Source organism: Rattus norvegicus, chromosome 11, assembly GCF_021556685.1.
Source record: "Rattus norvegicus strain SHRSP/BbbUtx chromosome 11, alternate assembly SHRSP_T2T, whole genome shotgun sequence".
In the NCBI taxonomy this organism is placed as follows: Eukaryota; Metazoa; Chordata; class Mammalia; order Rodentia; family Muridae; genus Rattus; species Rattus norvegicus.
Genome location: NC_141544.1, coordinates 94,450,649 through 94,472,862, shown reverse-complemented (window position 1 = coordinate 94,472,862; position 22,214 = coordinate 94,450,649). Strand labels below are relative to the sequence as shown.

The 22,214-nt window shown below is 44.0% G+C and overlaps 1 protein-coding gene across 10 annotated transcripts in view; it reads left to right on the top strand.

Annotated features, from left to right (window-relative positions):
• Positions 1-22,214, top strand: part of Yeats2 (YEATS domain containing 2) — an 86,322-nt gene that overhangs the window by 4,596 nt on the left and 59,512 nt on the right. For 4 of the 10 annotated variants that reach the window (NM_001431681.1, XM_087576780.1, NM_001109057.2 and 1 more), the window contains 6 exon segments: positions 7,413-7,531; positions 9,785-9,882; positions 11,161-11,253; positions 14,062-14,307; positions 15,820-15,935; positions 19,894-20,055. In NM_001431681.1, the coding sequence (NP_001418610.1) occupies positions 7,432-7,531; positions 9,785-9,882; positions 11,161-11,253; positions 14,062-14,307; positions 15,820-15,935; positions 19,894-20,055 (815 nt within the window). In that variant the 5' untranslated portion in view covers positions 7,413-7,431. 10 annotated transcript variants of the gene reach the window in all.

The window sequence follows — 22,214 nt, the reverse complement described above, 5'->3', positions numbered from 1 at the left end:
CTGGCTTTGAACTCAGGGTCCTTACAGTCAGCCTGCCCTATCTCCCAGCTCTAGGCTTAGACGCATACTCTGCTAGCACACTTGACCTTAAACACTTGCCTCTCCTGTCCTGGGTTATGTCGGTGTTCGCTTGGTTGTGGCATCGCACACCTGTAACTGCAGCCATTTAGGAAGTTAAAGCAAGAGGGTTGAAGTTGAAAGTCTCTACGTGAGTGAGTTGGAATTCCCTTTGATTCTTGAAGGATGAAGAGTGTTATAGTAGAACGAAAGGGTCGAGGTAAAATAGGAGGAATCCACTGGAAGGGGACTGGCGTTCAGACATGAGTGCTTTGCTTACACAGAGATAGAACTGGTTTTCACTAGTCAAGGTCTGTGCATCCTGATCAGAAGAGCCAACAGAAAGGGAACCGTTAGTTACGTGTAGTGAAAGTATGCCAAGGGTCACACCTGTAATCTCAGCTCTTGGGAGCCAGGGTAGGGGTGGGGAATGCAGGGGACATGGGGACTTCTCATGATGGTAATTTTTTATTTTTTAAAGGAAAGGGCTCCACTGTATATCCCTTACTATCCCAGAGGCTAGCCTTGATCTCATAGAAGTCTGCCTGCCTCTGTCTCAGAAATACTAGGATTAAAGGCTTGTACTTCCACAATTTCCAGCGTTGCAAGGTGTGGTTGTGTTATAAAGGGAACTATGAATGGCTAATAGATGTTTCCTTGGGAGTTTTTTGTTTTGTTTTGTTTTGGTTTTTTTTGGTTCTTTTTTTCGGAGCTGGGGACTGAACCCAGGGCCTTGCGCTTCCTAGGCATAGGCAAGCGCTCTACCACTGAGCTAAATCCCCAACCCCTCCTTGGGAGTTTTTTGGGTTTTTTTTTTTTTTTTTTTTAAATTCTTTTTTTTTTTTTTTCTTTTTTTCGGAGCTGGGGACCGAACCCAGGGCCTTGCGCTTCCTAGGCAAGCGCTCTACCACTGAGCTAAATCCCCAACCCCAAGTTTTTTGTTTTTTACTCTGGCTAATAGTTTAGTTGGGTGTTTTTGAACAGTTTATTGAATGTTTTCAGACACTTTGGAGGAAGGATGTGGGGAGAGATACATTGGATGAGATAGTTAAGGAAGACCTTTTTAGATAAGGTAGGTGTCTGAGCGTGGATCTGATGAAGCTAACCGGGGGGATGAACATCTCAGGCAGAAGGAGCCAGAAACAAAAAGTCAAGAACACTCAAGAATATTTGTGGGACAGAGAGAGGGACATCATATCTGTATCTGAGATCAAGGATAGAAAGGGGTCTGGGTGGAGAAGTTTGCATCTCATTCCGCAGCGTGTGAATTTACCCTCTCTGTGTTTTAGGAAACCCTTATCGTGAGGCAGATAGTGTGACGTGGTTAGAAAGGAATTTTGTAATGTGTGTCTCTGTCTGTCTGTCTGTCTGTCTGTCTGTCTTTCTCTCTCTCTCTCTCTCTCTCTCTCTCTCTCTCTCTCTCTCTCTCTCTCGTTATTGCTGTTGTTGTTTCTGAGACAGGGTTTCTCTCTCTAACAGTTTTGGCTGGCCTGGAATTTTCTTTGTAGATCAGGCTGGTCTGGAACTCAGATCTGCCTGCCTCTGCCTTCCAGGTGGTGGGATTAAAGACTTGGGACACCAACCCTGGCTCATAATGCTTTTCCTTAACAGGTGTAATTTGCATACAGAGAAACACGGGTTTTCAAGTGTACAAATGGCTAAATGTTCATGTAACTTACACTTTTTACTAATATATAAGGACATGGTCACTTGAAAGTGTCTTTATCCTTTCTCAAATCAGTCACCACCAGCACCATCAGCTATATTCAAATTTCCCTGGTCAACTTGGTCTACTGAGTGAGTTCTAGGACAGCCAGACATGCACAGAGAAACCCTGTCTCAAAACAAAACCAAAACCAAGAAAACCAAACAAGGAAGAAGAGGAAAAGGGAGAGGAGGAGGAAGAAGAGGAGGAGGGAGAGTTGTTGTTTATGATTGTGCGTTTATCAGTTGGGGGATCGAGGAGATCGAGTCCTTCAGTTTGTACCGTGTTCTGCTCCCTCGCTTGCTGTAAAGACTGAGATTCAACCTTGTTGCTTGGGTTGGTGTCGATTAGCTTTTACCAGTTTCCCATTCTGTGCAGATTTCTGAAGAATGGATCATAGCTTTCTTGTCCTGACACTTACCACAGGAGCACAGGTTGTCGTGTTCACTGGGTAGGAAGTTTGACCTGAACGATGTGAAAGCAAGGAGTAGGCAGTGAACGATGTGAAAGCAAGGAGTAGGCAGTGAACCACTACCTGGATCTCAGGGTGGCCCCGATGGTGCCCTGTTCTGCCCTACCCCCACCACTCGGTGGAGAGCGAAGACCTCATTAGTTCCAAGATGCACATGCCTAAGGGATATAGGATTGCTGACAAGATACAAGGTAGTCTATGGCAGGTCCTCCAGAGAGCCTTGATGTATCATGTTTTACTCCTTGTCCTCAAAAGTGGTTGCATCTTTGGTGAGATGGCAGGGTCCTAGGGTTCTAGATCTTTCCTGAAATGAGAACTGTCTACAAAGTGAATTCTGAAACACCCAGGGATATAAAGAGAAACCCTGCAGCTTACAGTGATAGGCGTGACGTCCTGACACACTACTTTAATCTGAGCTCTTGGGAAGCAGGCCAGGCAAGGCTGCATAGCGAGTTCCCTACCTTGACAAATAAGTAGGTAAACCCAGTGGCAGTATGATGTGGTTAATACAGTTTAAATTATTTATTTATTCATATATGTTTGCTTAGCCTTGGGTTTTGATACAGGGTCTTGCTGAGTGTGTAGATCTCGCACTCTAGGTGGAGTTGTCTGTGAACTTCAGCAGTCCTCCCCCACTCTTGCATCTAGGACTACATGGATGCACCACTAGACCTTGCGGTTCTTCTGTCTTAAGAGTATAGACCACTAAATGACCATTGCCACTGTCAAAACGCACTCATTTTGTCACTTGAATAGGCACGATAGGTTTCCTTGTATTGTTTATGAAAATAATTCTTTTTTATTTATTATGTTTAAGTTGGCAGCATTTGCTCCCTATGACCATACTGTTTTGGTGAGATAAAATGTAAGTTGGAGGCAAGAGATGCATGTTAACACTCTGCCTGCCATGCAGGCCCTAGGTTTGACTCCGGAGGTGTGGCAGGAGGAAATTAAGTTGGAGGTATGGATGACGGAGGATTTTATTTTAGTCCTAGCGGGCATTTCATTTATTTTTATATTTGATTTTGTCTCAATAAGTCCATTCTCACAGACAAAACTGAAGCTAAAAGATTTATACCACCATTTGATCTAAAGTTTAGGATTAGTAAACATTTCGTTTCCAAGTGAAACATTTCGTTTCCTATCCAAGAATTGAGATTCTTGTGCCTTTAATTTCAGCTCTCAGAAGGCCTAAGCAGGCAGATTTCTGATTTCTAGGCCACCCAGGGCATGCACACACACACACACACACACACACACACACACACACACACACACACACTCTCTCTCTCTCTCTCTCTCTATATATATATATATAGAGAGAGAGAGAGAGAGAGATGACCTTGCTCAAAAGCAAACCAAAGCAAAAAAACAGTTTCCTTTCCATAAATCCAAAATGTAATATAATTATGATGCTTAATTACACAGTTCTGTTCCCATTAGGGGAAGATGCCTCTGCAAAGTGCCTAACCTTCGCTGTCATTTTCTTCAGTGTTTACTGTTTTTGCTAAGCAGAAACAGACCTGAATTATTCTAAAACTCTCAGGATGATTGCCAACTCTTTCTTAGTATGGGTTAGCTAAAATCTAAATATCCTTTAAAATGACAGTTATTCATTACAAGTTCTCGATGTAATAAATGACCTTGGTGTAAATTAACGTGCCGACGGGCTTCTTACCAGTCCCTGCTCAGACTATTCACTTCTTCTCGTCCTCAGCTTTGCTTTCTCCTTTGAGTGAGAATAAAATAACGCTAGTTGGTTTTCCACGAACGTTCCTTCCCTCCCAGCACATCTTTCTGGGCAGGATCATTCTTGGGATGATTTGTGAAGGGCAGGACGCTGCACACGTGAGTTCCATAGAGGCGAGGATGATTCTCTTCCTGCTCTCACCTTCACAGATGAAGCCTTACGGCTGTTGGCATGCTCTGGGGGAATGGTATGGTCTAGGAACAGATATGAAGGTCTGTGGGATGTACTGATCCCTGCGGGTGGAAGACGTTTTAGGTCCTGTTTGGTCTTACTTGTAATGCATTAGGACTGGAGAGATGGCCCAACAGTTGGAAAGGCCTGGCTGTTCTTCCAGAGGACTAGGGTTCAGTTTCCAGCAGCCACTGGGCAGCCTTCACCTGTCTAGCTCTCGTCTCTGCAGGCACATGTACTCATGCACATACACATGCACTTATGCCTAATGAAAGTAAATTAGCCATATAGATTTTCTGTTTACGTATGCTTTCGTCGTTGTTGTTTTCCATCACCAAGATACTCTCAAAATTGACTAATCACAAACTAAAGAAGAAACAGTCTTTCTGACCGTGTGTCTTGAGACAAGTTCTCATGGAGTCCAGGCTGGCTTTGAACTCACTGTGTAACCCAGGATAATCTTTCCTCCACCTGAAGGCTGTGATTGCAGGTGACTGTGCCACCTCCCGCTCTGTTTGGGTGTAGTGCTGAGATTGAACCCAGAGCTTCATGCACGCTGGACAAGCACCCTGCACTGAGCTGTGTCCCCGCCTCACCCACTTTCCCTGCACTGAGCTGTGTCCCCGCCTCACCCACTTTCCCTGCACTGAGCTGTGTCCCCGCCTCACCCACTTTCCCTGCACTGAGCTGTGTCCCCGCCTCACCCACTTTCCCTGCACTGAGCTGTGTCCCTGTCTCACCCACTTTCCCTGCACTGAGCTGTGTCCCCACCTCACCCCACTTTTTACTGACTTTAAAAAAAATTAAAGATCCCAGACTTTCCGAAACCACCCATGTTGTAAATTACAGCAGGTAACTTATGGTTATGAAAAATCTTTATATGGCTTTACATAGGTGCTGCATGCTTTTTTGGAATATTTTCAAATTTAGTGTCATTATCCCAGACTTACATATCTGTATAAATCAGGTGACTGTCTCTGGCATAAACTAGTTCAGTTGAGTGATCTCTTGGTTATCTGTTTAATTTTATTCTTTTTTTTTCTTTTTCTGTTTTTCGGAGCTGGGGACCGAACCCAGGGCCTCGCGCTTGCTAGGCAAGCGCTCTACCGCTGAGCCAAATCCCCAACCCCTTAATTTTATTCTTACTGTTATTTTCTGTGTATGAGTCTCTGTGCTCTTTGGGTGCCTGGTGCCGGTAGAGGCCAGATGAGGGAGCTACATTCAGCTGCACATCACCATGTGGGTGCTGGGAATCAGACTCAGGTCCTCTGGAAGAACAGGCAGTGCCCTTACTGCTGAGCCATTCTTCAGGACCTGTTGGAACCGGCATTAAATCCCTCCACTCCCAGGGGCTATAATTAGAGGCACCGTGGCAGGCATTCTACGTTTCTTTTGCTCTTTTAGTATAAGGACTAAACAAAGAGCTGAGGTGCTTTAAATTGATGTTTTTGTCTCACCTTTAAATGAACACATTTAAAAATATTTTTGAGGTGGGGGGAATGAACTGGGTAAATTTTACTGCCTTGTATTTTAAGACGTTTCCATACAAGATAAGTAGTTTTGAGTTAATGATTTATTTTTGTAAGGTCTTGGATTGGGTAGACAGTTAGAGGGGGCACTGAGAGAGATTAGTGGGGAATAAGGAGTTTATTTGAAAGGCACCATAGACAGACAGACAGAAGGGTAAGGGGGTGGGGGGTGGGGCTCCAAGAGAGGAGTTCAGGCCCAGTGTCTGAGAGAGAACAAGACAGGGTCTCACCCATATGGTAATGGAGGGGAGACACTTAGACTTTCTTTAAGGTTTATCTTTGTTTTATGTGTGTGGTGTTTTGCTTGCGTGGATTTTTGTGCAGTGCCTGGGGAGGCCAGAAGAGGACATAACTCCTGGAAACTGGAGTTACAGACTTGTTCGCTACCATGTGGGTGCAGGTGCTGGCAGTTGTTAACCAGTGAGCCTTGCCTCCTGCTCATCTTACGCTTTTGAGAGGATGCGTTGGTTCATGGTGGCCTCTTATTCTCAGGCAGTGACTAACTGCTTGTGGCTGACTACTGAGCACGGGAAATTCACTGTCAAGAGTTCACTGTGGAGAGAGAGAGAGAGAGAGAGAGAGAGAGAGAGAGAGAGAGAGAGAGAGAGAATGAGAATATATTGAATTGAATTTATACTTGATTTATTAATCAATGTATTTAATTTTATCGTGTGTGTCTTGGTGGTCTGCCTGCATGTGTCTGTGAACTATATGCATGCCTGGTGCCTGTGAAGGTCAGAAGAGGGGGTCAGAGCCCCTGGAACTGAAGTTACAAATGGTTTCGTGTCACCACGTGGGTGCTGGGAATCCAACTCAGGTCCCCTGGAAGAGCAGCCAGTGCTTTTAGCTGCCGACCCATCTACAGCCCCACTTTATTTAATTTTAATTAATTTAGTTTTAAGTTTAGCCAAATATGGTTAGTGGCTAATTTGTGAGACATTGTGAAATTAGAGGGTTTATGGGATTGTTTTATTTAAACATTTACATGTAAGCCTGGCTTATTTACCATACTGCAAAGTTGGCCATCAGTTTAGCCATTAAGTACACAGTTGCATTTGTTATTACTACAGGATCAGGGCTGGGTTTTGAGTGCCGTCTGTAGCCAGCACTGTAGAAGCACTGAACTGTACTAGTCGTGCTTTGAGATACGCGTCAAAGCTTTGTGAGTTACCCTACACTGTAAGGTTAACATTGCTTCATCAAAGTCCAGTTTATTCTCATATCCTTTTGCGAAAGCCAGACTACTTTTGAAAAGTGTGCGCAGGGCCAGGCATGGTCATACATGCATTTAAAAGATCCCAGTGGGCAGGGTCGTCTGATCTTACTTGAGTGTCAGAGCAGCCAGGGATACATAGATTAACTCTGTCTCAAAAGAAAAAGGAAGAAATGTGAGCAGCGGTGCAGTGTGCAACATTGTTAAAGATTTTTTTTCTCCTGGAAGGGAAGTCAGAGTTTTAAACAAATAGTCATGCTGATAGTATTTTTGGAAACTTTTAATGTTAGACTTAATGCTGCTGTTGGCTAAGTGCACACAAACATTGAGAGTTGATCACCCCTAACCAGAAAATCTAAGGCCAAAAGATTTCTGGATTCAGACTTTTCAGACCAGTCATATATGCAGCCTATATGCAGACTTATAATTTTTTGTGGTGTTTGTTACCTTCGTGTGTAGACATGTATACATGCCAGTGTTTCACGGCACTATCAATGTTTCTTATTGCTTCACAGTGAACAGTTGAGTCGCACCATGTCTGGAATCAAGCGCACAATCAAAGAAACTGACCCTGATTATGAGGATGTGTCTGTGGCCCTGCCAAGTAAACGGCACAAAGCGATTGAGAGCTCAGGTAGCCGTCCAGTCGCTCTGAGACTTCACTTTGCTGACATGTGCCTGTGCACAGGATCCACAGGGTCTGCATGAGTGTCTGTCATCATCTGCAAGCCGAAGGACATTGGAAGGGTTAGCCTCGTGTTCTGTGCAGTTAGGTCACCGCGTGTCACGTCAAGGGAGGGTATCCGGCAGGAACCTGATTAAGTAGTCTGGACGTAAGGCAAGCTGTAAGTCTCAGCCCTTGTTGCGTATAACTTAAAATCACAACGTGGGCAGCCGGAGAGATGGCTCAGTGGTCAAGCCTGCGTTCCTGTCTTTTTATTTCTTAAAGATTTTTTTTTCTCCTTTTTGGTCCTTTTGAGAGAAGGCCTCTGTTATGTGGCTCTAGTTGACCAGGCTGGCGTGAACTCCCTGAAGTCCCACCTGCCTCTACCTCCTGGGTGTGGGATTAAAGGTCTCCGTGTAGCCTTAGCTGTCCTAGGACTTGCTCTGTAGACCATGCTGGCCTTGAACTCCTGAGAGCTGGGATTAGAGGCGTATGCTGCTACCGCCTAGCCTCCCTTATTTTTTTGGTAATTTTATGTATATAAGTGTTTTGCCTGCATATATCTGTTTATGCACCATGCATATGCATTTCCTGCATAGACCAAAAGAGGGTCTTGGAGCCTCCGAAACTGGAGTTGCAAGAGATTGTTAGTCCCAGTGTGAGCGTTAGGAGCCTGTTTCCTCTGCAAGAGTAGCTAGTGCTCCTGACAGCTGAGCCCTCACTCTAGCTCAGTGCTCTTGCAAAGGGTCCGAGTCTGGTTCCCATCGTCCATGTCAGGTCGGGGTCACAACAACCTGGAACTCCAGGTCCAGGGATGTAGATGCCTCCATGGGCATCTGCACTCGCACACATAAACGTATAATTAAAAAGTATAATTATATTTAAAAATAATAATAGAAAATCAAGGTTTTTTTTGATGTCTCTATAATAGAGACTAACTGAGGAGGTGACTGAGCATGATAAAGGTTTTTAATAAAGCTTCATATTTTCTCATGTATGTAAAAATAAGAGTGATCAGGTTATTCCATAGACACTGTTGCTTAAATAGGATAACATTATTTTAAAGTATCGTGCTCATTAAATGTTTCACTTGGGCGTTTGCTAGCAAATGTCAAAGGAGGAGAGCTTTCTCTTGACTCATGCTTTCAGAGGTTCGCTGATCCCATTGCTCCTAGGCCTGAGGTGAGGGAGGATATCAGGAAATCCTTCTTGTAATAGTGGGGCTGTTCAAAGCTGAAGGAGAAAGAGTGAGCCACGGTGGCTTAGGATAAGATGTGTCCTTCAGGTGGTTTGATCACCTTTAATCCCAGAGGCAGTGGATCTCTGGGTTTGAGGCCAACCTGATCTACAAGAGCAAGTTCTGGGACAGCTGGAGCTGCACAGAACAACCTCATATTGAAAAAGAGGGGTGGGGGGATGGTATATATCTTCCAAAGGCATGGGCTACTAGCTCCTGGGTCACACACCTTGACTTACTAAGACCTCCCAATAGCATTGTCAGCTGGAACCAAGCTTTTAGCACATGGAGGTTTAGGGACATGCCAGGTGTGATCTTGCCGGTCATCCCTGAATAATGGAAATGTAGAAAACACTGATCCAGCACTGCTAACCCTGCATGTGGCTGCCAGTGGGGATTCATGGGTATTTCACCATTGTGTAACCTGCTGAAAAGTAAGGCATGGATCACAGTGACATTTTAACTCGTGATTTATCTTTTTTTAACTAACATAAAATGATATGTATGTTTGAGGCAGGATAGATGGCTCAGGGCCAGCAGTTAAGAGCTTTGCTCTTCTGCACTTACTGCAGCCCCAGGCTCTCTAACACCCTCTTCTGGCCTCCACAGTTACCTGCATATTCATGTGCACAAACACACACACACACATATGCACACATGCACGCACACACGCGCGCACACACGAACAACAAAAGATATTTTTATTAGCTATATTTATAACCTGTCTATCTATCACACGATATTTTCTTATTAACCTCCTTTTTTCTTCCCCATCTGACAGTTTCATGCAGATGAAAAACATTTTTCTTTCTGAGCCATTTAAGGATAGATTATATAGTTTTATATTTCTGTGTACTTGTTTAGGCTATTGTGTCATGAACCCAAAGCAGTTTCTGGTTTTGTGGGGGGAGGCAGTGGTTTCTTTGGCTGCTGATTTAAATCACTAGGCACTGATTAATTTGATATGTTTTGTGTTCTTTCTATAGCTCGAGATGCAGCTGTGCAGAAAATTGAGACGATTATTAAGGAGCAGTTTGCCCTTGAAATGAAGAATAAGGAACATGAGATTGATGTCATTGACCAGGTATAGTAACGATAAATTGAAAACACTAAGTTTGTGGAGGGGAAAGTATATTATTTGATGAGATTTATTTTTAAAAAATTTCCAAAAAAAAAAAAAAAAAAAAACCCAAAACAGAAACAAAACCTTAAGATCTGACTCAGGGTAAAGGTATATCTGAGTGAGAGAATGCTTGGACCCAGTGAGCAACCCCATCTACTCCTCTGGCCAAAAATGAAAGAAAGGAAAAAAACAGAAACAAAATTTTCCAATGTTGGGCATGGTGGCACACATCTTTAATCTCGGCATTCTAGGTGGACCTCTATGAGTTCTAAGACATCGTGGTCTTTATAATGAATTTCAGGCAGGTGAGGCTACAGAATGAGACTCTGTCTCAAAACAAAAACAAAAAAACTATCCTGCTGAGGGATGGGTACACAGCTGTAATCTCAGTACTTGGAGGTAGGGACAGGAGAACCAGACATTTAAGGTCATCCTCACTAACTGTATTTGAAGCCAGCCTGGGACACATGAGTCTTTGTCTCAAATACCCAGAATAAGTAAAAGTTGGAGAAAAGATAAAAAGTCCTACTTGAGCTTCCGTCTTCGAAGGTAATCCTTTTTGGTATCGTTCTCAGTATATTACAGTTATTTCTTAACTAATAAATATGCTCACACTTACTTTTTTTTTGTTTCTTCGTTTTATTTGTAGGTTTTTTTTTAAGGATTTGTTTATTATGTATCATGTCCTTCTGTCTGTATGTAGGCCAGAAGAGGTCACCAGATCACTTTATAGATGGTTGTGAGCCACCATGTGATTACTAGGAATTGAAATCGGGACCCTGGAAGAGTGGCCATCTCTCCAGCCCCTGCTTTTGTTCTTTTGAGACAAGTTTTCTCTCTTGGCTGTTGTGTGAGTCCTGGAACTCAGTCTGTAGACATAGTTGGTCTCAAACTTCAGAGATCCACCTGCCTCTGCCTCTCCAAGTGCTGGGGTCAAAGGCTTATGCCACTAGACCTGGGGTATTTGGGATTTTTAAGACTTTACTGATCAGGGAAGCACACACACTGTCCCCGTCCCCAGTCTGCTCTGGGGTAGAAGTATAAACTCCAGGACTTTGCTTATATACATGAAGTACATCTCCAGCCTGAATCTCTGCCAGTTTAATTAGATGAGGAGTTTTTATTTATTGAAGCAATTCAAGAAGCTGAGTTTTTGCTTTTGTTGTTTGTGTTTGTTCTGTGGATTTTAAGTCGTTATTTGCCGATTTAAACAACATTTAAACTCTCACTTGTTTTTAGCGGCTGATTGAAGCCAGAAGGATGATGGATAAGCTCCGAGCCTGCATTGTAGCAAACTATTATGCATCGGCTGGTCTCCTGAAGGTTTCTGAGGTAAGCGTTCCTCATGGTCCAGGCTATTCTCAGCCACCATTTTCCTTGTCTTGGGGGTAATCAGGACCGTGTGGATTCCCTACCATTGAGACCTTTCTGATATTGGCCTTTAGCATTTAATAAGCCCGAGCACCTTTCTGAGGAACATAGATCACCAGGCAATTTGTTTAACATGGTCCTATCCTTTCAGTACTAATTGCTAGTGTAATACTGGCAGGGAAACCTCACTGCAACTCCTCCTGGGTCTTCCTCTTTTGCTTTGCCTTACCCAGCGTGCCTTGCTCTTTCAAAGGCTACTTCTTAATGATAGTTTTCAGTATAAGAGAAAGACAAACATGTTTACATACCATGTAGATTCATCACTTTAAAATTCTATTGTTTTATTTCCTCTAAAGCATTTAAATTAAAGTCTTAGACATCATAACATTTCGGCGCTCACTATAAAACTTTTTTACTCCATTTTCTCTTTCTCCTGGCAGCCGTGTATTAACCCCAGAGTGCCAGTGGAGGACACACAGGCACAGTACCTGTAAAAACACAAAATCAGAGACTATAAAATACAAGCAAATGATCAGTAAGATAAAACAAACAGAAAACCAGATAAAGCACTATCCTGTGGGTGTCCTTCCAGGGTTTCTCTGCATCTAAGGTTCCCTTAAGGAATTAGTCCTGGGTGAGGGTTGCCCTCCGTCTTGCAGTAGGACTTTGTTTTAAATCGATTGCGTCTACAAAGACCCCAGTTTCCCCCTCCTGTTCTCTGTGTGCTCGTGCCTGTAATCAACCCCCGGCTTGCACATGTAATAGGCATATAATGTACAATTCCGTAACGATGACAGCCCTTAGGCAAGTTCTGAATATTCTGGCTGGACGTGAATTGTGGAAGCTGTGTTTTCCACAGTTCTGGCATCACTGATTGAATAGCTCAGTATTGGTTCAGCACAGTGCACATCATGAGCTGCATTTGCGTGAGATAAAGGAGGCGGTAAGCAGATGCTGACCTTGAAAAACTGGTTAGTGGTTTGCTGATTTACCACTGGGATCTGGGCCGTCTGGTTGTCTAGAAATGCACCAGTTTCAGCCCCTGGTGTTCTGATGAAGACCTACCAAGGGCTGGAGATGGCTCAGTAGTTGGCGTTAGTTGGGTTCAGTTCCCAGTGTCCACATGGTGGCTTGCAACTCTCAGTAACTTTACGTTCTGGGGATCTAGCACCCTCCTCTGTCTCCTGCAGCTGTCAGGTATCCACATGTTGCACATGTGTGCATGCACACAAACCACTCAGACAGATAAAATAAACCCTTAAAGATTAAAAAAAGGGACTGGGGATTTAGCTCAACCTAGGAAGCGCAAGGCCCTGGGTTCGGTTCCCAGCTCCGGAAAAAAAAGAACCAAAAAAAAAAAGATTAAAAAAAATTCAAGAAATCTTTGGCCAGGCTTTGTGTTATAAAGCCATGTACTTATTTTAGTTTAGAGAACACACAGTACTGAGAAGCACTGCTACCGAATTAATCAGCTCTTTATCTTATTTTAAAACATTAGTCTCTTCACCCACACCACGGCTTTTGTTTTGATTAATAGCTGTGTAACTCCCTCCCCTCCCCCTCCCTCCCTTCCTCCCTCTCTCTCTCTCTCTCTCTCTCACTCTCTCCCTCCCCGCCCTGTGTGTGTGTGTGTGTGTGTGTGTGTGTGTGTGTGTGTGTGTGTGTGTGTGTGTGTTGTCATGTGTGCACGAGTCTGAGTTGGGATGAAATCTAGCAGCTGCAATCCTCCTGCCTCTGCCTCCCAAGTACTGAGATTCCGTACAGTAGCGCCGTGCCCAGCCAGTGATACTGGTGGTTTTTTGTTTGTTTTTGTTTTGTTCGTGTGTGTTTGTTGTTTTATTTTTTAAATCGTGTGTTTGTATCTGGGTGTGTCCACATGAGAGCAGGTACCAGTGGCGGCCAGAGGTGTCCTGATTCATTCCCTTGGAGCTAGAGTTGAAGTTGTGAGCACATGACATGAATGCTAGAGCACCCAACTGAACAACTGAACTTAGGCCCCTGAGCTAGCCTGAAGGAATGTTCTTCGTTGCTGATTTTAAAGCTTCTACTTTTGTTGTTTTTTAACTCCATTGTGGGTTTCATTTTTTTATACTGTGTACTTTCATTGTTTGTTTTGAGGCTATATATTCCAGGCTGACCTGGGACTGAAGATGAATTTACTTACTTAGATTCCAAAGACCTTGGGATTGTAGGTGTGTGTGAGCCACAGTGCCTGTTCTATGTCCTTTTAACATCAAATCTTGCTGGGTGTGGTGGACTTACCCTGGGCTCCTGGCCTTCTTGCCTCTACCTTCTGGATGCCAGGATTACCGGCATGCTCCCAAGCTGCATTTGTGTGGTACTACAGAAAGCCTTATTTTACTTTTTGAATGTAGTCCAGGGTGGTCCAGAACTTCAGATTCTCCTGCCTCAGTTTCCTCAGTTTCCTGAGTGATGGATTCACGTGTGTGTGCCCCTACTGTGCCTGGCTCATTTTTGACTTTGAGTGTTAGAACTTTTGCACAATTACTTGTCACTCTAGTTTCTGTTTTGTTGACACAGGCTAAGTATAAGAATTTATGGGTACAGAGAGATTTTGTTCTTTCCTTTTTCTTTCATTTATTTTTGGTTTGAGCCTAGCCTTTACTAGCTGAGCCGTCTCTCCATCAGGATATGGAGAGAGATTTGAAAGGTTGTTAACATGATCTTAACGTAAGTAGAAGTTTTCAGGAGTTAGGTTTTTATCAGTGTTTGTCGGTTTAATTAAGTTTGCTTCTTTCCTTTTTCTAGGGATTAAAGACATTTGATCCCATGGCTTTTAACCACCCTGCTATCAAGAAATTTTTGGAATCACCTTCTAGGTCATCGTCTCCTACTAATCAGAGATCAGAAACACCATCTGCCAATCACTCTGAAAGTGACTCTTTATCTCAGCACAATGACTTCCTATCTGACAAAGACAATAACAGCAACGTGGATGTGGAGGAAAGGCTCTCAAGCATCGGGGAGCAGAGACTGAGCCGGAACACGGGAAGGGTACAGGCTCCAGGGGGAACAGACCTGCTGTTTATTACATGTGGGCGGGACAGAAGTACTTTGATTTTTACAGCAGAGAAAAGGGCCTTTGGTTCTTTGAGATAGGGTCTCAGTCTGGGGCTTACCAGACTAGCCTATAACTTGAGGTATCTCTTGGTGTGTGTGTGTGTGTGTGTGCGCGCACGCGCGCGTGTGTGTGTGCACACTTTGGTGGCATTCTTACTTTAGAGCAAAGCACTCTAGAGTGCAGCATAGCTCTTGGACGTCATTCGTGAAGTTGGGAAAGAACCTTAAGGATTAGAGTCAGATGATTATGGCTGAATGTCTAAGTAGTGACTCCTGTAATTTGTCATACAAAATCCAAAATACACAATTCTTTTCTTGACATGGTTTTGCTATGAGGCCCTGGCCAGCCAGGCACTGATTATGTGGACCAGGCTGGTCTGGAACTGTAGTGATCGCCCTACCTCTGCTTCCCGAGGGCTGGAATCACTGCGCCCAGCTATGATAGTGTGAGTGCCTAAATTGAAGCTACACTGTGCCTGGTTTATTTGGTGTTTTATTTATCTATAGAGTCATAGTCAAGTTAGACCAGTGATGGCATAGCCACAGCTTCAGTTATAAAAGGGAACTTCCAAGTTGCTTTCCATACATTTAGACATCAATGTTTGATTTCATTTTTATAAAAACAAATTGTTATTTTTCATTACAAATTCACTTGTCTTTTGATGAAAAAATAAAACAGGAAGGCAAATTAACGCATACTTTGACACCTCATAATCAGGACTCTGAGAATTTAGATTTACTTGTGTTTGGTCAGCATTCTTTCTCTTACCTCTTAAGCTGGGATTGCAGGCCTGTGCCTCATACCTGGAATATTTGGTACTGGAGCCTGAACCCAAGGCTTGGTACAGGCCAGAGAAGTACTCTATCAACTGTTAACATCCCTAGACCCACTAATTTGTTGTTGGTAGTGGTGGTGTTTTTTTTGAGACAGTCCTGGAAACACTCTTTGTAGATTAGGAAGTCCTCAGAACTCAAGTGCTGGGATCAAAGGCATGTGCCACCATGCCCAGCTCTTTCTTTACAAAAGGAAAATCTGCTGGAGGAATAGCCCAGTGGTTAAGAGTACAAGTTGCTCTTCCAGAGGACCTGGGTTTGTTTCCCAGCATCCATATGACAGCTCACAGTCATCGTAACTTTAGTTCCTAGGGATTGACACTCTCTTGTGGCCTCAGTGGGCACCAGGCATACATGCAAGCAAAACAGACATAAAAAAAATATAAATGAACAACAACAACAACAAGCACGCTGCCAGGCGTGCTGGCCCATGCCCACAGTCTGAGCACTTGGAGAGCAGACGAGAGCCGCAGAGCAAGTCCCAGGCCTGCTGGGCTGTAGAAGACCCTGCTGTCTGAGAGAGAACACTTTCTGAGTTCTTTATGCCTCCATTATGGCAGCACCCTATCGAATATTGTTTAAGTGAGCACAACCCTTGGTCGTTTCTTTCAGGACACGTCTAGTATTAGTGGCTCCCACAAACGAGAACTACGGAGCGCCGACCTCGCAGGAGATGAGACTTCCCGACTGTTCGTAAAGAAGACAATAGTAGTCGGCAACGTGTCCAAGTGAGTACCCGAGAGATGCTTCCCATCGGCCGCTCACTTCCACACGAGCACTGGGCCGCCACTGCTGCTTTACCGTGGTCATGCTGTAGGAGAAAGGCTCTGGAGTTCTGTCTCCCTTGCTCGTCTGTAAAGTAGACGATGGTCTAGAAGTATTCGCAGAGTAACCTTGCGCCTTAGTAGAACTACGACGATCTCATCTGGTCTCCCCGATTCACTGATACGCTGCCCTGGACCCTGTCTGTGACGGCGCCTGGTGATGAATGGAGTGTTTACTCTTGAATGCACTGTAGAAGAGCAGGGTGGCATACTTTGCACTCTTCGAGTTACTTATGTTTGTTTTATGTGTGTGAGTGCCTGTGTTTATGTGTTCACTGCATGCCTGCTGAGGCCAGAAGAAGGCATCAGATCCCCAAGTCTGGAGTCACAGAGTTGGAGCCTCCATGTGGGCTCTGATTCTCCAGAAAGGCAGCCCATGGGCTTAACTCATGAGCCGTCTCTCAGCCCCTGCTGATTTATTTTTGAGCCAGTCTTTGGCCTCAACCTCACCGTCTTCCTGCCTCGGCTGTCTACGTAGCTCATGTTCAGACGCACACCACCATTCCCAGTTGCTGCTTACACTTTTCATGTGAAGTTTAGGTATTTGATTTTTATTATTATTATTATTATTATTATTATTATTATTATTATATTTTGCTTGCTTTGTTTTGTTTTTGAGCAGGGTCTCACTGGTCTAGAACTCTAGAGAAGTGCTTATATCTCGCTTCAGAGTGCTGGGAGGAAAGGCATGCACCGATGTGCCCTGGTATTCAGTTATTTGAGAGCCAGTGAGGTAGTAAGGTCTTCTTATCATGGCTTTTTACTCTGGCTTTCAAAAACATGTTTTCCTCCACCTTCAGATTTGCTGTGATCCCTATCAAAGTAGAAACCAATGTCTTTTTTTTTCTGAAAACTCCTTTATTTCTTTTGTGAAATGGAATGATTTAGAGGGCTGACAAGTGGTCCAGTGATTAAGAACACTGGATGTTCTTCTGGAGGGCCCAGGTTCAATGCCCAGCCCCCATATGGCTGCTTACAACTGTTAGTAACTAGTGCAGGGGAAACAGCGACCTCTTCTGTCCTCTGCAGGTACTGCGCACTCGATGCACAAGACGTGCACGCAGGCAAAATACCCATATACAGTTTAATGATGTCGGTGCCATAGCGTTTGTGGTTTAATTTCTCCCCCTCCTCCTCTTCCTCTTCCTCCTCCTTCTTCTTTTCTCCTTCCTTTTCATCTTCTTCCTCTTCTTCCTTCTCCTATCCCTCCTCCTCCTCCTCCTCCTTGGGCTACATAGGGAGACCCCATCTCAGAACTCAGCAAACAGAAAACAATCAAATGAACAAAAAAATCAATCTTGAGAATTTTAGTGAGTCCATAAGATAAGCCAAAGAGATTTCCGTCGTAAATCATAAAAGTCACTGGTGTTTACCATCAAGTAGAAAACGTCTTGTTTTCGGTTTTGTGATGAATATTTTGACACTAAATACTTTTAAGTCAGCTTTTGTTTTATTGATAGTGACACAGAATTTTACTGTATTTAACTTGCAGGGATCACCCACTTCAGCCTCCCCTGTGCTGAAATTAAAAGCATGAACCACCATGCTCAGCTTTTGAAAAAGGAAGAGGGGAACACTTGGGGGCTGACAGGTGGTTCAGTGGGTAGGACCACTTGCCACTGGGTCTGGTGACCTGGGCTCCACACATAGGCATCGGCAGAGAGAACTACTTTACAGGGATGATCCTCTGACCACACGCACTCCCTCCTGTCACGTGTGAGTGAGAAGTGAATGAGTGAATAAATCTGAGGATAAATGCAAGCAGAAAGTCCTCCAGGATTCCTGGCTGTGCATCTGTCAACTTTATGTATGTCTCTTGGGTTCATACTGGGTGGAGTGTTCAGAGACCTCGGGGTCTGAGCTTAAAGGAGTCTACCTGGCAGTCCTTCTCAGTGTCACCAGCTGTGCTTCATCGTGTCCTCTAGCATCAGCAAAGACATTTTTACAGAACAGTGTCACCACATCTCACAAGGTCCTCCTCCTGAACAAACAGTAGGACAGCAACGTGTCAGTGCTTAACATGTAGCCAATTCAGATCACCATCAGGTTCTAACTCTCACTGTCACTGCTCATCCATCATTGTAGTGTTCCAGATTTCCCTTCCTTGACCCATTTGTGGAAATGAACTGGATGTTTTAGTTTTCTGTGCCAGGTCCTATTGCTGGAGCTACAGTGTTCCAGAGATGAGCATTTGAAGGTGCATTTTTATTCCCGTTGATTGTTTAGCCCGTTTTCCAGCCCAAGCCATAAACATAAACCTCCTTATGCAGGCAGGCAAAGGAAATCTGAGAGTGTGCCCAGGGACCAATCGTGATCTTTGAGATTTGTCCAGAGGCTGATAAGGAACAGGCATGGGTGCACTTGCTCTCATCTGTCTGTCTGGGTGAGAATGTGAATAGAGATGGCTCGGCTGTCCTCTCCATTCCTCTGTAGGCACATCCACTGGCCAGAACAAAGCCAGCCATGAGAACTGAGACCCTACCTTAATGCATCTGCCAGTCTTTGATTCAAAATAAAAATGTTCTCGGCAAACATTGCTGATAGATGATCTATTGCACAAATATTTTTTGTCAAGTGTATAAGTTTAGGGAAACATTTTTTTAGAACTGTGTTTGTGTGTGTATACGTGTGTGTGTGTGTGTGTGCTGTGTTTGTGTGTATTTGTGTGCACAATGCATGTGTGTTCATCAGAGGACACCATATAGAATCATCCTTCTACCTTTACATGGCCTCCTGGGATTGAACTCGAAGCTTACATGGCAAGCGCTTTACCTGCCAAACCATTTTCTACCCTTAAATCCAATTTCTTAATTATTTTTAGGATTAATGAAAGTTTAGTAAGGTTATGAATATGGTATCATTACACAAAAGTCAGTTCTTATTTGAAAGCCACAATCAAAACATTCTCAGTAAAACAAACAAAAGGCAGGCTAGCCTTCGAGAAGAATTTTTGTACTTCATTCAAAGGAACAGAGCGATAAGTCAGACTAACAGTCACGGAGGCTCAGTATTGGAAATGCCACTTCTCCCTAAATTAAAACTGACTTGCAGATGAAGACTGACAGCGCCTGTGTGGGCAGGCGTGGCACATCTTGTACCTTGTGAGACTAAGGCTGATCAGTGAGCACCTCAGAGGCCATGGCCCTGCTTTCCACAGGATCTCAGAAGGGCGTCCCATTCACTTGCAAAGCCCACCATGGATAAAGCGGCTTCCTGGGCCATGGTCATACCAGGTTATTTCTATCTCAGATACGCAGCTGATAAGAAACCAAGTTTGATTGTTCTCTTTTAGCTGATAATTAGAAAACAAACTTGAAGGGGATTAAGTAAGCATGGAGGTTTTAGAAAAAGTAAGGATTAGAGACTGGTCAAGTGTGCCTGCTGTTAATTACTGCTGGGATTTTAATCCTGCCGTACGCAGGATTTTTTAATGTGTATATGCGTTTTATCTTCATGTATGTATGAATACCCTGTGTGTGCCCACAGAGGTCAGAAGAGGGCATCAGATGCACTAGGTCTGGAGTTACAGACAGCTCGAGCCGTTCTGTGGGTACTGGGAATCACAGAGCCTCTGGAAGAGCAGCCAGCACTCTAAATGGCTGAGAGTTTACTCCAGCCTCAGTTACCAGTTTCGAGGTTTTTAGTTTATTATTTTTATTGTGTGTGTGTTCATCGTGTTTGAGTGTATGGACCTGTACATCATGGCATATGTGCAGAGATCAGGACTTCCTTTTAAGTGGGATCCTGGGATCAAATTCAGATCATCAGAATTTTGTGGCAAGCACCTTTCCCCACTGCCATCTCAGCAGCACAAACGATTAGGTTTTTGAAGGAAGAAACTCATCTCTCTCTCTCTTTTCAGGTACATACCTCCAGACAAGCGAGAAGAAAATGACCAGTCAACCCATAAGTGGATGGTGTATGTCCGAGGGTCGCGCAGGGAGCCCAGCATTAACCACTTTGTCAAGAAAGTTTGGTTCTTCCTTCATCCGAGCTACAAACCAAATGACCTCGTGGAAGTTAGGTGAGCACACCTTGGATTTGCTGAATTTAAGAGAAGCGGATAACTTTGTAACGTGCCTTAGGAATGTTTGCACTGTTGACTAGTTGCTCCGTGCCCACTCCGCCATTAGACAGCTTTTGCTGTGGTTTCCCTGTCGCCTCTCATAGTGTCACTGTGCTGTGCTGGCGACCTTGGGAGGACTGGTGCATAGAAAGTGTTCCTGATAATTAAACACAGCACTTTAACGTCTCAGAAATGTTCAGATGTAATCCAAGCGGTATTTCTTCTGTACACAGACTTACCCAGTACAGCTATTTGGGCAGAGAGGTGGTTGTGTGTACTGACGTGAAATTTATGGTATTTAGGTGTGTTACATAGGATGTTAGCAGCCCCTAAATATTGCTGGTGTCAGTGAAATTTCCCATTTTCCTTTGTGACACAGAGCGTTCTATCCATGGCCCTGCTGAACTCCTTAAAGTGACAAATATGTTTCTTGTGTGTGTGTGTGTGTGTGTGTGGTGTTGGTCTAGGAAGGAGTGTTTTTAATCTTTCCTTCTTCCTTAAAAACACCTCAGTCCAGCAGGGTCGTGGTGGGGAATGCCATTAATTGTAGCATTTGAGAGGCAGAGGCAGAGGAACTCTGTGAGTTTGAGGCCAGCGTGGTCCACAGAGCTAGTTCTAGGACAGCCAGAGCTACAACAAGAAACCCTGTCTCCAAAAACAAACACAGAGTCCCAGTCCTGTCACAGCCCGTGTGGCCTGCCTCCTCCCCTGCTGCGATCAGTTTCCCGTGTGATCAGCCTCCTTGAAAGCCTTGACTGCTGCTGCTCTTTCCCACTAGCACTCCCTCGGCTTTGGGTGTGTGCTCGGGAGGGGCATAGCAGGGTCTTGGTGCAGACTGTTCCAACCGTCTCAGAAACCACCAAATCGATGTGCGAAGCAGTCGTGTGAGTCTGCACTCCATCGCAGTGGAGGACTGTTCCTGTGCCCCACATCCTCGCCAGCCCGTGCTGTCACTTGAGTTTGTGATCTTAGCCATTCTGAGGGTGTGAGATGGAATGTCAGTCGGTTTGGCTTGCATTTCTCTGACGACTAAGGACGTTGAACATGCTCACCATTAGAGATCGCTCCATTGAGAATTCTGTTTAGCTCCATACCCCAGTTTTAAATTGGGTTATTTGGTTTGCCGATACCTAGTTTCTTGAGTTCTTTATATATCTTGGATATTAGCTCTCTGTCAGATGTGGGGTTGGTGAAGAAATCTTTTGTCCTATCGATGGTCTCCTCTGCCTTCCAGAGGGTTTTAGTTTGATGAGGTTATTGATTATTGATCTCAGTGCCTGTTCTGTTCAGGAAGTTGTGTCCTGTGCTAATGTGTTCAAGGCTTTATCCTAATTTCTCTTCTATCGGGTTCTGGTATTATGTTGAGGTCTTTGGTGCACTTGGACTTGAGTTTTGAGCAGAGTGATAGATAGGAATTGATTAACATTCTCCATGCAGACATTCAGTTAGAGCACCACCACTTGTTGAAGATGTTTTCCTTTTTCCACTGTGCGTTTCTAAAGTCAGGTGTCTATAGGTGTCTATAGGTGTCTGGGTATTCCATGAACCTGTCTGTTTTTTATGCCAATATCCTGCAGTTTCTATTACTATTGCTTTGTAGTACAGCTTGAAATCAGAATGGTTATACCTCCTGACCTCCTATTATTGTTCAGGATTATATTAGCCAAACTGGGTTTTTTGTTATTCTTTTTAAGGAAGTATAATATTGACCTTTCAATATCTGTAAAGAATAGTGCTGGAATTTTGATGGGGATTGCATTGAATCTGCAGATTGCCTTTGATAAGATGGCCATTTTTTTGGGGATTTAGCTCAGTGGTAGAGCGCTTGCCTAGGAAGCGCAAGGCCCTGGGTTCGGTCCCCAGCTCCGAAAAAAAAAAAAGAGTGGTAAAAGATGGCCATTTTTACTGCATTGATCCTACCAATCCATGAGCATGGGAGTTCTTTCCATCTTCTGAGGTCTTCTTCGATTTCTTCCTTGTCACACAGATCTTTACCTAGCTTGGTGAGAGTTACCCCAAGATATGTTATATTGTCTGTGGCTATTGTTGTGAAGGTGGTGCTTTCCCAATTTCTTTCTGTTTGTCATTTGTATATAGGAGGGTCACTTTCTTTTTTT